The 16,653-nt window shown below is 48.5% G+C and overlaps 1 protein-coding gene across 1 annotated transcript in view; it reads right to left on the reverse strand.

Annotated features, from left to right (window-relative positions):
• Positions 1 to 16,653, reverse strand: part of TESMIN (testis expressed metallothionein like protein) — a 1,691,460-nt gene that overhangs the window by 1,240,021 nt on the left and 434,786 nt on the right. The window contains exon 5 of the mRNA XM_086958946.1: positions 15,026 to 15,184. Coding sequence (XP_086815072.1) covers positions 15,026 to 15,184 — 159 coding nt within the window. The remainder of the gene's footprint in view (positions 1 to 15,025; positions 15,185 to 16,653) is intronic.

Consider the following 16,653-nt stretch of genomic DNA (forward strand, 5'->3'; position numbering starts at 1 on the left):
TGTGTAACGATATATCTGTAAGAGACATTAGTTAGTGATAGATTCCTTACCTTAGAATATCCCCAGGCGTCAGACTGGATCCGGAAATTTTTGCGTAGCAATACCCCTGCGCGCTGTTAGGCGTCGTCTGCGGCTCCGCGTCCGTCGTCGGCGTCGTGAGCGCCGGGATGACGTCATCGGAGTATATAGACGGCGCCCATGCGCGCTGACGTCAGTTCTGATAACACAGCTTTTCCGCGCCAGATACGCAGAGCCATGATAGAACTAACACTGGTGCCATTGAAACTAGGGCCCTGAAAGGGGATGACCTTAACCCTAAATATCGGTTCGCAGAACGGGGAGGATGGGAGGGCGGTAAGGAATCTATCACTAACTAATGTCTCTTACAGATATATCGTTACACAAGTAGTAACTTGTGCATCTGAAAGAGACACGTTAGTGATAGATTCCTTACCTTAGAATAGATACCCCAGCAATACCAACCCCGGTGGTGGGTCTGCGAACCAATATCACACCAGAAAGTCCTGGAGGACGGAACGGCCAAAGAAGCCATCCCTCCGGACTTGACTGTCCAGACAGTAGTGTCTCGCGAACGTGTGCAGCGAGGCCCACGTGGCTGCCTGACAGATGTCCTGCAGGGGGACACCGCGGCCCAGGGCAGTTGTCGTTGCCGTGGCCCGAGTGGAGTGAGCCCGCAATCCAGCCGGGGGCTCCTTCCTCGCCATGGAGTAGCATGCTTGGATGCACAAGATGATCCACCTGGAGATGGTCCTCTTGTGTACAGCCTTTCCCTTCTTCGCGCCCACGTAACCAACGAAGAGTTGGTCATCCACCCGGAATTGGCGAGTGCGGTCCAGGTAGTAGGAGAGCGCACGTTTTGGATCCAGACGGTGGAGCCTCTCCTCCTCTTTCGAGGGATGCGGAGGCGGAAAGAAGGTGGGCAAGGTGATGGACTGCCCGATGTGGAAGGCCGTGACAACCTTGGGCAGAAAGGAAGGCCGTGTACGCAACACCACCTTATCAGGATGAACAGACAGGAAAGGCGGAGAAGAAGAAAGAGCCTGGAGCTCACTCACCCTCCTGGCAGAGGTGATGGCAACCAGGAAAGCCGTCTTCAGCGTAAGGAGGCGAAGAGGACAGTTATGAAGTGGCTCAAAGGGAGCACACATCAGATAGGTGAGAACAAGGTTCAAGTCCCACTGGGGCATCACGAAAGGAACAGGAGGGAACATGTGTGTGATGCCCTTCAGAAATCTACTCACTATAGGGGACTTGAACAAAGAAGGCTGATCAGGTAGCCTCAAGAAGGCTGAAAGAGCAGAGAGGTACCCTTTAAGAGTGCCCAGAGCAGAGCCCTGCTGGGCAAGGGAAAGAAGAAAGAGCAGCACTTCCGAAAGGGGTGCAGAAAGGGGATCCACAGCCTTTGCTGCGCACCATGCCACAAATCTATTCCACCGGCAGGCGTATACCGACTTAGTGGAGGGACGCCTGGCTGCCAGAATGATGTCACAGACTTCGGGAGGCAAGTCAAATGGCCTCAACTGCCGCCGCTCAATCTCCAAGCTTGTAGGTGGAGACTGGACAGGTTCGGGTGCAGGACCGTCCCCTGCTGCTGCGACAGAAGGTCCTCCCGAAGAGGCAGACGAATCGGGGGATCGACTGACATGCTGAGTAGCTCGGGATACCAGTATCTTCGAGCCCAGTCCGGAGCCACAAGGATAACTTGGGCCCGGTCGCGCTTGATCTTCTTCAGCACTCTGGGCAGAAGTGGTATAGGCGGAAAGGCGTACAACAGGCCGCAGCTCCACTCGCGACGAAAAGCGTCTCCGAGCGAGTGCCGCCTTGGAAACTCCAACGCGCAGAACTGCTGACATTGCGCGTTCTCTTCTGTGGCGAATAGATCTAACCAAGGCTCTCCCCACTGTCGAAAGAGACCTTGCGCCACGTCCGAGTTCAGACGCCATTCGTGATCCATCATGCACCGGCGGCTGAGTTCGTCCGCCCTGGCATTCAGAGAACCTGCCAGGTGTTGAACCACCAGAGTCACGCCCTGATGTTCCAGCCACTGCCAGAGGCGCAGAGCCTCCTGGCAAAGGGTCCACGACCCCACACCGCCCTGTTTGTTGCAGTACCACATGGCGGTGGTGTTGTCGGTGAACACCTGCACTGCACTCCCTCGGACAGACGGGAGGAATGCTTTCAGTGCAAGACGAATCGCCCGCAGCTCCAGAAGGTTGATGTGGAGCCGGGACTCCGCCGGAGACCAGAGGCCTCTGATCTCCGCCTCTCCCATGTGGCCTCCCCAGCCCTGGAGGGACGCGTCCGTCACAACTACGTGCTCCGGCTGGGGTAGAGAGAGGGGTCTGCCACTGACCCAGTCGCGGTCCGTGAGCCACCACTGCAGTTGTCTCGCAGTGCCCTCCGAGATCAGGACATGATCGGACAGGTTGCCCTGATGCTGGGCCCACTGAAACTTCAGGTCCCACTGCAGAGCCCGCATCCGCCACCTGGCGTGACGCACCAGAAGGATGCAGGAGGCCATCAGTCCCAGAAGCCGCAGCGTCAACCTGACCGAGACCCGGGATAACGGCCCGAAGATAGGAATCAGAGCCTGAATATCCCGAACCCGCTGCTCGGGTGGGTAAACCCGAAACTGCGCCGAGTCGAGAACCGCTCCGATGAAAAGGAGCTTCTGAGAGGGACACAGGTGTGACTTCGGCACATTGATGGAGAACCCCAGCAAGTGCAGGAGGTCGGCCGTAGTCTGGAGGTGGCTGACGACAGTCTGGGGCGAGCCCGCCTTCAACAACCAGTCGTCGAGGTAGGGGAAGACTGACACCCCTTGCCTGCGCAGATGGGCTGCGACCACCGCCATCACCTTCGTGAACACCCGTGGGGCGCTGGTAAGGCCGAAGGGGAGCACGGTAAACTGAAAGTGCTCGTGGCCTACCGTGAACCGCAGGTAACGCCGGTGGGCCGGCAGGACGGGGATGTGGAAATAGGCGTCCTGCAAGTCCAACGCTACCATCCAGTCTCCTGGGTCCAGGGCAGCCAGGACCTGAGCCAAAGTGAGCATCTTGAACTTCTCCGTACGGAGGAAGCCGTTGACGTTCCGCAGATCCAAGATAGGGCGTAGGCCCCCTTTGCCCTTCTTGGGTACCAGAAAGTAGTGGGAGTAACAGCCACGTCCTACTTCTGGCCCAGGAACGCGCTCGATGGCCCTCTTGGCCAAGAGGGCCGAAACTTCCTCTTGCAGAAGTCGCAAGTGATCCCCCGACACACGGTGGCATTGAGGTGGCATGGATGGAGGGGAAGACTCGAAGGGGAGGGAGAAACCCCTTCGGACAATTTGCAGCACCCACCTGTCCAAAGTGACTGCATGCCAGTGGGAGAGGTGATGGCGAACCCTGCCTCCCACAGGCGTCACATGGGCCTGAAAACTCGGACTAGGAAGGTTTTGAGGCGGGGGCTGCTGAGGGAGGTGTGGACTGGCCTCGCCGCTGGCCCCGACCACCGCCACGGCGGTTCCCACGGCCGCCACCGCGTTGCTGAACATTCTGCGGCGCGTGGCTGACGGTCCGTGGTGGGGCGCCCCTTCCGTGGCCACGAAAGGAGCGAAAGGCACCCGATTGCTGGCGTGGGGCCGCAAGACCCAAGGACTTGGCCGTGGCCCTGGAGTCCTTAAAACGTTCCAGCGCATGGTCTGCCTTGTCGCCGAAGAGGCTACGGCCATCAAACGGCATGTCCATGAGAGTAGCCTGGACATCGGCCGAGAAATTGGCGGACCTCAACCAGGCGTGGCGTCGAACCGCCACCGTCGTTGCCATCGCCCTGCCCAGTGAGTCCGTGGTATCCAGCCCACACCGGATGGAAAAGCGTGCCGCATCTCGGCCGTCCGCAACGGTTTGGCTGAGTTTAGCCCTGACCTCCTCAGAGCATTGTGGCAGCACCTCCGCAACCGTGTCCCACAGAGTGTGGGTGTAGCGGCCCAAGAGACAGTTGGTGTTCACTGACCGGAGCCCTAGGCTCACAGACGAGAAGACCTTCTTCCCGAACTACTCGTATCTCTTGGATTCCCGATCGGGCGGGGCCGTCGGGAATGCGGTCTGGGAAGTGGAGGCCTGGATGACCAGGCTCTCGGGGGTGGGGTGGGTGGACAAAAAGCAAGGGTCGCCCGGTGCCGGGCGGTAGCGTCTGGCCACGTTCCTATCCACAGGGGGACCTGTGGCGGGCTTGGACCAAGTGCCCAGCAGAACGTCACACAAGGCCTCATTGAACGGCAGAAGGGGCTCCGCGGAGCCGGACTGCTGTTTGAGCACCTCAGTGAGGAGATTAGTCCTCACGGCCGCGACGGGGAGCTCAAGGTTTAGGGCCTTAGCTGCCTTCGTCAACACTACACTGTAAGCAGAACCCGCCTCCGAAGCCACAGTCGGGGGCGATGTAAATCCAGTGTCTGGCGATGTGTCAATACCACTGGCCTCCCCAAGCTCAAATGTCCAGTCCTGATGAGACTGGCAATCGCGTGCCAGAGGGTCCTCGGACCCCTCCCACTGCTCCTCGTCACCCAGCTCCTGGAGACCAGGATGAACAGCCAGGGCCTCCTCGTGGAGATAGAATTCTCCGACGGCCGACGGAATCGGCGCCCAGCGGCGCCCATCCGACGCCTGAGGCGGACCGTAGGAAGCATTGGGGTCGGCAACCACTACGGCTGCCGGGGACGACACCTGAAGGGACGGCGCCGGTGAGGTCGTAAGGTCGACCGGCGAGGTCCCGGATCCGGAGCCGGATCCAGCGAGGTCGCGCGGCGCCGGGACCGAAGTCGCCAGCGGCGCCGGGCCCGAAGCACCCGACGTCGTCGGGGCCGAAGCGCCCGACCCGGAAGGACCTCCAGACGGAGCCGATCGGCCCGAAGGCGCCACGGGAACCGACTGAGGAGGGAGGGCCCTCATGGCCATGAGGTACCTCTCGACCTCCTCCTGCGACGCGCCGTGCCCAGGGACCCGAAGGTGTGGGGCAGGCGGCGACGCTTGCGACTCCCGCGGAGCCGCGTGGGCGGTGTCGCCCGAACCCCCGGCCGCATCGAGCGAGCGTCGGGGCGGGTCGGAGGACCGATGGTGTCGCTCCGACCTCTCATGCCTCTTACCTGAGGACTTGGATCCAGACGATCGGTGACCACTCCCGGAGCGTCGATGACTCCGACCCCGCGACCTGTCCCTCGACCTCCCGTGGGACCGGGACCGGGACCTGGAGCGGCGCGGGGCCGACTGCCTCAGCTCGAGACGCTTGCGGGACCGCTCCCGCCTAGCCTTCGACGTCAGGGCCCGGCAGTCGTCACAGGAACGATCGTCGTGGTCGAGGCCTAAGCACTTCAGGCACCGGCGATGGGGGTCCGTGACCGACATGAGTCGGCCGCACTTCGAGCAAGGCTTGAACCCGGGCATCCCTGGCACCGATAGTCGGAATCGACTAAGTAGAAGATCAAAAAGATCAAAAAAGTTTTCAGTCAAAAAGTGACTGGGGGTAGAGCTTCTTCCGGATCTGCGCTAGCTGGCGCGGAAAAAAGAAGAACTGACGTCAGCGCGCATGGGCGCCGTCTATATACTCCGATGACGTCATCCCGGCGCTCACGACGCCGACGACGGACGCGGAGCCGCAGACGACGCCTAACAGCGCGCAGGGGTATTGCTACGCAAAAATTTCCGGATCCAGTCTGACGCCTAGGGATATTCTAAGGTAAGGAATCTATCACTAACGTGTCTCTTTCAGATTCTGTATTATTTGCCAATAATCTATCCAAGATTTCTCTTAGGGTCTAATCAGCTCCGTACCTTGGTTTAGAATGAAGAAGGTCAATCTCAGGACTCAATTTCCCAACAACCCGCAAGGGTAGCTTGGAAACACTGGAGCTGGATTTCTTGGCAGAAGAAAAGACAGCGTCTCTCTCAGTGCGTCTGCTGGAGGGTCGGCTTCCTTCGGCACTTGCAGTAGCAGGATGCGACGGGCAAGTAGATAGTCGAACTGCTCCAAACCACCGTGTGTTTGCTATGGCAAGTGTGGGCATATTTATACCTTGAAGGTGCCGAGTTTGACGTAAAGGTGGACATAATAACGTCATCAGAGTCTCAGTTCTTTGAAAACTCCGTGAGTACTTGGATAAGTCAGTATTCGAGCAAGGGGAAGTCCCTAGCTGCTGTCCCTAGCTGCTGAAGCAGAGTTTTCTAAGAAATCGTTGTGGATTTTCGGAACCAGTGGAAGTAGCCCTGCCGTATTTGGACTGCATGAGCTACGTCTAAATATGGTTATGATTTGCCCCAATCTGGAAAAAATATGTGCCAAAGCACTGAGCTGGCAACCCTGTCACGCTCAGCGGCCATGAAAAACTGGAATCTACTTAGGAATGAACTGTCATATTGGATGAATAAAGGGAACCAATCTAGCACTCTGATAGTAAAATATGCGTTTGCGAGGCAATGCTTCCCGACTGGCATGAAGCCAATGTATGAAATGTCCCTTTCATTTCCTGGTCTTTTTTCAACCTCCTAATCTTCAACACCATGTACCCTACATGTAACCGTACAACCGTTAGCCACAGACCTACTGCTCATCTCCCGTTGTTGACGGTGCCACTATCTCACTTACTGGAAAAACAGAATAGACTAACCCCTCTTCCCTTCTCCAGAAGCAAACTGAGGTTACAGCAAAGATCTCTGGGTTTAGCAGCGGACCCCATACCTTAGCATACACTGTTGGACGTCCTACATCTAAAACACAGCTGTGATAGTCTCTCAGAAAATCTCTCTCTCTCTCTGTTACATTGCTGTGCGTACCTTTATGAGAAACTTCACATGTTCATAAACAACTGCATTTCTGTGTTGTGTCTAGGTGCAAGTGTCTGCCCAGAACAAAATAACAAGGGACATTGTTGTTTGAGCTTGTCTGCTGTTCAGACTAAATCCCAGGAGAGAACAGAACTAGAAAACAACTGCAGGTTCTGTGTGAAAATATAATGTATTTCAACAAAGGGAGAGGTAGGGAGAATCAAGGACACTCAGTCCCCGGTTAAATGTACTTCAACAAAAAAAGAGAGGTCTGGTCAGTCACAGGACTGCCACAAAATTGGAGCAAATTATGGAAGGATAGCACACTCACTCAATTTGAGTAGGAAGGCCCTCACACACCGACCTGGTCAGTGTCATGCTTCATCATCGGGCCCCACCAAAGAGGCCGAGTGCCTCTTTGGTGTGCTGCGACGCCAGAAAGACTGCGGAGCTGGTAGTGTGAGGAGGGCGTGATGTGAGTAAAATATAATTAAAAGTGCCTAAGAGGGTATCAAAAAAAAGTTTTTAATGAGTGATCCCTAAGACACAGGTAAGTGGTATATGTGTCTGAATTTACGTGCCCAGGTTGTTAGGATTTGGTTAAATTCAGCTAAATACCACAGAGTTAGTTAATCAGTCAACATGTTTCTGCCATACTAGTGGTATAAATTCACCAAGGCATTCTTCAGGACTATACCCCTGCGGTATGGACACTCTAATAGTCCACCCTAACCTGGGGGCGTGAAAGTGAAAAAAGAAAAGGTGAAAAAAGTGCTTAAAATTAGAAGAGCGGGTGGCTCATTCTAAAGAAAAAATACCCCAAAATCAGGGGTATCTCAGCTTTGAACCTTCAAAGTTCCTCGAAACCGGACCCCGACGATGGTTTCGAGGAACATTGAAGGTTCAAAGCGGGTTGTGAGCGCTGAGGGCGATGTGCCAGGTGCGCTCCAATCCTCCTCCCGAGACCCATGGTGCTAGTAGCGCCCTGTTTTAAAGTGCTGAGATACCCCTGATTTTGGGGTCTTTTTTCTTTAGAATGAGCCACCCGCTCTTCTAATTTTAAGCACTTTTTTCACCTTTTCTTTTGGGTGCAGATAAATCCTTTAGCCAGGTGTCAGTCAACATTATAAGATCACGGTCATGTGCAAGAATGAGGGCCGCAATGTCAGCAGCGTGTCTTACTGCTGATCTACAGTTGAGAAGCAGGCATTTAAGTTTTGGATCACTGTCCAGTGTGGTAGAAAGAGTGGTGGTGACCCTCGCGAGGTTGGTCTCATTTAAGGTTCTGGTGTTTACCCTAGGTCCCTGGAAGGGTCCGAAAGGATTGCTTCTATTTGGTGCAAGCTAGTAGAGGTGATGAAGTGTAAAGGATCATATGAGAGTAGGAGGGAATGAATATCATTCTCAGACAGTGGGTCTTTAAATCTAGAGGGCTGCGAGGGGTCATTAGGGTGTGGAGCGGTTTTACAACTATGGGACGGGGTGCCATGTTTGATGACAACCTAGTTGGTAGGGTGAGCAGGAAGCATGGGCCCGAGTTAGATGGCAGCACACGGTTGAGGCGGTTATTCTTTGTGGACTCTCTAAGCTTCAAATTAATGGACAACTCTGAGGTGATATGTAATAGCCTTTGAACCTCTGCCTTAAGTTGTTGGAGGCAAAGTGTAATCTCATCTAGTCTAGCTTCCAATGAGATGTGGGAAAGGGTTTACGAGTATTGGAGCAGAAGACCCTGCGGAGGGGGAGAACTAGAGGAGGATGGGAGCAAAAGGCCTTGAAGAGCCTGTGACTTCAAGGTGGGACGGGATTCAGGGTCTTGGGACAGGGGGCTAGGATGGGAGAGGGAAATAGGAGAAGAGAGTTAAGGCGGATGTTGACCCAAAGGCACCTTTTGAAGCAGGCTAGGTTTGTAGAATAAGTTGAAGGATGAGATGTGCAGCTCTTGGTCAGGAGGCAGTTTTGGGCATATAGAATACATGTTGTTTGCCCATTTCAGATGATCAGACATACGGGGTATTGGTGATTTTGATATATGTGTCTATTCATACTGGGCTTGGAGGTCAGGGGAGTATCTGAGTAGATGGTGTGATTTATGGAGCATGTCAAGTCGGAACTAGGAGTTCTAGAGGAGAGGTGGACATGCATACTAGAATGGTGGATGCACTGGAGGGGCTCATTCCCCATTGGAATGGAAGGAGAAATGTTATTGTGTGTGCTGGTCCCAATGTAGGAGCCAGAGGGGGATGATGAGAGATGATAAACTTTGAGGAGTCTGGGGGATCTCTGAGGGACTAGTGGCTCCTAGGGAGGGGGAGAATTTAATGCTAGACATTGTGTTCTTGATGATGGGGAAAATATTGTCAAACATGTCTAGGTTGCGGTCAGAGGCTTGGATGAGAATAATCCAATTTTTGTAAAGGGAGATGGTGACCTCTGCTCTTTATAGCGGAGAGGGCCAACTGTCACTCTAAGACCATGAGGGGTCTTCACTGAAATGGAGATCTGGAGCAGTGTGTGTATGGCCTTCGTCCACTGGGCATGTTGTTTAATATAAAAGAAGAGATCACTTATAATAGCACCTTTTGTAATGGAGAAGAAGGGATCTGGGATAAGTGTTTCAGGGTCGGATTTAAGAAGTCTATGTTTAAAACTTTTTACAGTGTTTTTGATAGGTTTGGGGGATATTTAATTGTGAAAGCTTTCTGGCCAGATGGCTCCAGATTAGGAGAGATGGAGCTTGAGGGCTTTGGGTCCATGTCAGAGCTAAAATCAGCTAGTGGCAGAGGAAGAGCGAAAAACCGGAGTAAAGGGACCAGATAGTGATAGGAGAGGAGTCTTATTATTACAATATATCAGCTAGAGGAGCGCCTCTGAAGGGTGTGGCCAAGGTGGCAAGTATAGGTTCGAGGCACAGGCTACAGCCTGGCCTTATTGGCCTCAACCAGGTCAAGGGGCAGGGAGGTAATTGGGGGCTTTCAATCGCATCTCCTAGCTCCCGCCTTCCCATTTGGTTGGATGATGTCCTGCCCGGTTAGCTCTGCCCCCCCAAAAATAATGCATCTTGGAGCATTTTCAAAACCTTAGATGAAAGTACTGTACCTAAAACTATAGATACTCGGAAACCATCTAACCACTTCAAAGGCCCCTTGCCATCAAACTTTTTCTCTGAGATCAGAGCTTCCTTACTCCAACTATGGACGAAGATTGTCAATGCTTCATTTCTGCAAGGTGCTATTCCAGACTGCCTAAAATCTGGGCAGGTTATCCCTAATCTAAAGAAACCATCTGGAGATCCCTCTGACCTGCACAACTTCCTCACAATTTCTAACATCCCCACACTGGCAAAGCTCCTGGAAAAATGCGTGCATGTCCAGCTTTGTGACCACATTGAGCAATTCCGACTCCTATTGATCCTCCACGACCTCTCATCAGCTTTAGATACTGTTAAACACAACAACCTTATGGACCTCTGGAGCACAGGATGGGGCTCTCTGGGCCTGTACTAAACTGGTTCTCTAATAAAAGAGAGAGGGACCCACAACCAAAGTGACTACCACAGTAGACCTTCGTCAGACAAATATTCCCTTTGGGACACCTTCCTATTGGAACATATATTCTCAGGACACATACACAAAAACAACAAATACTAACGCAATACTATATAAGTGAGGCAAAATGTAAAGGTAGACAAGATTGTAAGAATATGCTAGACAATTTATTCATAGTAAAAAATACATTATAATTAAAATAATCATTAAAAAACAGGGGACAGACAATTAAATTAAGGAAATACTTAAATTCCTATTGGTAAAAAAGGAGGTATGGAACAGAAAATTAATTCAGCAAAACATCAGAATTGTCTTCAGATAGTATATAGCATAATCCTCCTTTTTCTTAAGCATAGACGCGTTTCGGCGGACCTTCTAATAAAGCCGCCTTCATCAGGCATACATATAATGTCTTCCAGTTGATTCTGAATTTTAAAAAAGATTTTTTTTTAATGCATATATACATAGAACCTTCTGCTAAAGCACATCTCACAATTACATTGCCTCAACCGTTGTTAAAAGTGTCACTAAACACTTAATCACATGTCACAACACAGAATACAGAGTTAATAAAATACAAGGTTAACAACATCAAATTCAGACACAAAACATTAGCTCATACAATAGATCATAATGTTAATAAAAAGTAGTATCGAAGATATCTATAACATTCCATACTGAAGTGCTTTCCTCTAAATCTCCATACAAGTTCATTTGTTATTACGGTATGAAGAATACTCACAGTATGTCCTAATTCATTATCATACTGGAAACTAATCTTAAACAGACGGACCTACTCAAAGGATCTCCAAGTAGGAGAATAAATATCCTTTTATTATTCTCGGGAGGATTTGAATGAGTTCATCCTAGTAGGTCCTTGACTGAGGGGAACCAACAGGACCGCCCTTTAATCGAAGCACACCTATATCACAATTCTTATCCAGTCACATACCTCATAAGCGGAATTGCTAATGTTTTAAGGTAGACCACTCCTACGTCCTTAATGCATCTCTCGAATTTCGATAAGAAACTCCTATAAATCAGCAGCCTATGATTACAGAGATAAATACATGTAGTCTACTTTAGCCCCAAAATCTTTATTTTTTTTAACAATATTAAGGATCTGACATAAGCACAATTGGACCCACCTTTCGTAGTGCTTGTATATGTAATCTCACACGAGTCCAGGATATATATCTCTGGAATAAACTACAGAAAGAAGTGAGGTTCTGTAAATTGCGAATTCGTTCGTGCTCAGCCTCCATTTTGTAGCCGCCGCCATTTTGTGTTGCCCTCACTCAGGCAGCACGGCGAGCACTATGTTGTTGTCGTTTCTGCATTCAAGTGTCAGGTGGCTTCTTCGCTCTTGTTTACTAACGAGTGTCAGGGTCTGGCTGAGTACACTAATTCCTGTCTGAGCTGATTAATCCCCGTCCGGACCATTTGTTGGTTCACACCATTCTTTCCTATAGGTTATCTTATCTGCTGTCCTTCGCTACACGTCTCATGCATTCTCCTGTTTCACGACTGTCCTTCTAGAGCATACGACTGTGTTTTCTCTACTCGTAAACTGGATTGTGTGGATTTGTTTGTAATTTACTTAGGGGTCGAGTGACAAACATAACCACGGGAACTTGGGTTACCTAAGACTTAAAGCATTGTCTATAACATTTGCCTATGCCTCATGCTCTTGTGTGTTTGTATTTTGCATTGTATTGTACCGTATATAAGCATGTGCGCCACGGAGTTAAGTGGCAGTCTCTTTTGAACCTCATTATATCAACGACTTCTAAGACCACTGTGTAGCTGCAGCTAATAAATACAATCTTCTACGCCAGACGAAGAGTCTGTGTCTCTGTATTTGACAAGGCAGGTGAATTCCGGGGATTTCAAGCGTACTCTGCGCCGCCGAGCCTTAAGGCTACGGTTCTCCAACTGGCACCCAACGTAGGGCGACTTCAGCGGTAGCAGTTGAGCCCGAGGTTCGTGAGGAGCCCCGCAAGAAAATTCCGGAAGAAGCGCACCACGTGATCGACCCCTGTATGTCGAAAGTGGAATGAAGGTCTTTTACAGCGCGGCTACTCCTTTCTGATGGCTGCTGACGACTGCTGCCCTGACTGTCGCCCTGCCTTGGACCCTTTGATGACGTTAAGTAAAGCGAGATGATAGACAGACCGTTGCTGGTGTGGGACGATTCTTAGTTAAGTATTTAGTGGGTCGCTCTCACAAACTTTGTTTTGTTCTGTTTTTTGGTTTTGATTCAGTTACTGCAATACCTGAAGCCAAGGGGTGAGTACGTTTGTGCTCTTTTATTAATTCATACCCCTTGTTGTTTGTGAGTAGTCTAGAGAAGAAAAGATGCCTGGACTAAGTAAGTTTAAAAGAATTTGTTGTTTAGGTTGTACTAGGGATTCCCAGTAAGAGGATTCATGTCCGATTCCTCCAGTTGGAACTCCCACTTATGAGCTCTATTCGAAACATGTATTGGTCCCATTACTTTTAATGAGACATGGGTCCGATACACAGCAAATAGTGGAGTTTTAAGATGGCCCCAAAATGGTAGTTTTGACCCCGCCATATTAGATAATTTGGAAGCGATTCCGTTTAAGCCTTTAACAGAAATTCTGAAATCATCTAGCATTCACTATCACATGTACGCAGATGATACCCAATTGTACATAAAGGTCACCTCAGGTCCATCATTTTAGTCTTACTGACAACACAAAGCTGGCTGACATGGAACCAACTGAAGCCCAACGCTCTTAAAACTGAATTACTCCAAATTGCACCACCCAAGCAGTCTCCAGTCATCGAAGAATGAATGAGTCAACTAACCGCTCTTAACTGCATGCCACACATCATTGATTCCACAAACTAATTGAGAATAATGCCAGACTTGAGTCTGAACAAGCAGAGGCATATTAGTAGACTCAATAAAGGAGCAAACTTCCAACTCAGCCACTTGGGAAGATAAAACCTTTCCTTCCTTCATATGACTTAACCTTTGTGGTACAAGCCCTAGTAATCTCTAAGCTTGATTATGGAAGCGCAACCCTTTGTGGCCTTCCTAGAGTGAAGACGGCGCCTCTCAGGGCTAGCCTCAATTCTGCTGCAAGTCTCATACCAGGCTCGAAAAGACACAATCACATCACACCAGAGCTGATATCCCTAAATTGGCCCCCCTACAATGCTAGGATACAATTAACACCATCGCTGCTGCTGTTATCCATCTCCTGTGCCATAATAAAAACGGGTGTGGTCATGACGAGCTCAGCTCGTCATGAGGGGTTAAAAATTGCATGTATGACACATAAAGCCATTTATTTCAATACCCCAATGTACCTCGTTCAAAAGTTGGAGCTCTCTGCTGGATCAAGATCCTCGAGACGTGGCAGCACATTACTGCTCAAATCACAGAAAGGTAACAACAACAAAAACATGCAATTGAGCTTTCTCAGGTAACCCCACGAGGATATGGAACACGTTATTCCCTGAAGTCAGGTTGAATCCCTCCTCTGCCCCTATCAAAAAGGAAGTTCAATTTTAACAGATTAAGAAACTTTTACAACTTTAATGGAGCTTTCAAGTTGCTAGATGACATCCTTGCTGGTCGGAATATATGAAGACTGTCATACAAGTCTGTCGGTCCTCTACCACCTGCTCCTATTTCCGCTTGCAACTGATATAGAGTAAAGTGCTCTGATATCCCCTGTGACCATGTGACTTTATCCCTATACTTCCATTCTCAAAGAAGTAAATACGCTATGGATGAATAATCTTTTATCTGGACTCTTTTCTTCTATTGTTCCCTAGGGTTATGTGCTTTATGAGACTGTTATGCTTGCTTTTACTGTGTTGGGTTGCTCTGTTTTTTACCCCTTATATCCTTCCTTGACCAATATATCGTAAAGCGCTCAGATACCCAGTGTTCATGTTCGCGCAACAGAAAACTTTAAAAATAAAAATAAATCAAGCTGACCTTGAATGTATGGTTGACTTGCTCATTACCTGACTTCGACCTCGATTCTGAGATTCATGTTATGGGCAGCATGGTAACTTCACACCTGCTAACAAAGCCACCAAATGGTAACACTGCACCGTACAAGCAACTACAAGTTAATCCATACGGAATGGGGAATAAATGTGTGCACTGTGTTTTACCAGCCAGAATTCTGCTCAGCATTCCCTTTCTGCTAACTTTTAACACCTAATGTTGAAAAGGAAGGAAAAAGAAAAACACGTTGCTTGGTTGATGGTGTATTACATGCTACCCCTACAGATAGGAAGAGGGTTGTTATGGGCCACGGGCAAGACAGCCCTAATGTGATTTTATCAGTCAGATTATCTTGCCTGGAAAATTAGGTTCGTTGTTGCTGCACCTGATAAAACCAGGTGAAAGAACACCAGCCAAGCGGAATTCTACACAGAAAGATTACTCCAATGTGTAATCTGGGGCTCAATATGGTCCAATTTTAATCATCTTCAATCGTTTGTTTGTTTTAAAGGTATCTGACTGTAGTGTCACATATGGACGTTTGAGCATTCAAAATATAGTTGATCTATATTAATTCAAAATATATTAACTCAATTTAATTCAATGTATCTATGTTCAAAATATCAAGTGTTACAATAAAATTCTCAAGAAAGTACAAATATTACCACTGAGCTAGAATCTTTTCTTTTTGAAAAAAGTGCTTCCTCCAGCTGCTCCTGTGACGGAAGGAGCGTGTAGCTCATTTCATTTGTATTAGGATCGTGAAAAACAGCTTGCTCTTTGTTGCTATCCAAGATACTGGCAACTGCCAACTTTACCTCAGCCTACAAAAGAGTAAACTTGCATGGTTAAGCCAATCACTTAAATGCTCAAAATCATTTTATTAGAACATAACAAACACAGTGTACAAACTGGAAAGGTACTGAATGGTCTACAGCTCGTCCCCAATTAATTCTAAATTGAAATAAAATGCAATAGTAACAGTGAGAATGTATGTACAGTGTTAATCCATATGTGCCACATACAGTGTACCAATTATGTTCCACGTAGTACGTTCTTTTTTTTCGTTGAGAGAGCTAGTGTGCATGGTACAAAAATGAGAAACAATTAGATGAAGGAAGTCATACATCAGAAATTTTGCAAAATGTATTATGTTACAACGACTGACATAGGACGATTCTTTGATTAAAAAAAAACTAACCTGCCTTCTTGCAGCGCTATTTCCATCATACATTGTGTAAAAACATTGCCATTCAGACCTATATTTACGACGGCAAGGCCCTGAAATTGCCACTTGATACTCAGGCAAATTGCACATAGTTTTCACTCCACATTGACCAGAACATTGGTTGGCGGTTTATTCCCAATTTCGAGATTTTAAGCAATGATGTAATAATACTCCATAAGAACATACACTTTTTCATGCATATTTCCCAAAAGTAGAACCCCACAAATACATCAAAGCAGAGTAGGGCACGGTCTAATCATATGGTCACAATAAATCATGGGAAACTAGACATAAGGCAACTTTCGACCCTAGCAATTTTAGCTACAGTGATATTATTATTAACATGGTGGAATAGTGGAATAGCGGTGTCATTTAATAAACTCAACTAAACCTCTACTGCAACTAAGGAGGTTAAAACATTATCCACTCTCAACCACTGCTGAATACACATCACTGATGAATATCATCATGTTTTCATTATGCAGACAGCTGTAGAGAGAGAAAAATAATTTGAGCTGATTGTTAACTTAAATAGCGGCTAATCCAAGAATAAATCCCGACCTGGAGGTATTTAAAGAAACCATCCCTTGGTACCCAATATTTGGACCGTAACTGAGCAAACGTTTTCAAAACTGACCCCTGAATAAAAGCATCATCATCTGTATCGGAGCAGACCACGATAAGTATCTCTTGACGAATGCCTCCTGCTACAGTAATCAGAACTTTCACTGGATTTATATATAGCATGTGATGCTTCCAAAAACACTAGCTATTTGATTGAAGATTATTAGAAATTCATCTACTTTGGAGGTAAAGATCAATACATCGTCAGCATATTTTAGCATTATACTGAACAGCCAGGAAAAGCACTGGAATATTCACCTAATTCCAAGTTGTAAATAGGGAAGAACACAGAAGTCAGCTTGCAAAGCGCATCGCTGAATGATAACTTCAGCACTACCGACTCCTTTATCCAAAACCATGGCTTGTATATTCAGGTGAAGAGCCAGTACATATTTCAAACATGAAAGGTTTATCCACACACACTGCAATCCCTGCCATAGA

The sequence above is a fragment of the Lissotriton vulgaris genome, chromosome 2_1, assembly GCF_964263255.1.
Source record: "Lissotriton vulgaris chromosome 2_1, aLisVul1.2, whole genome shotgun sequence".
NCBI lineage: Eukaryota > Metazoa > Chordata > Amphibia > Caudata > Salamandridae > Lissotriton > Lissotriton vulgaris.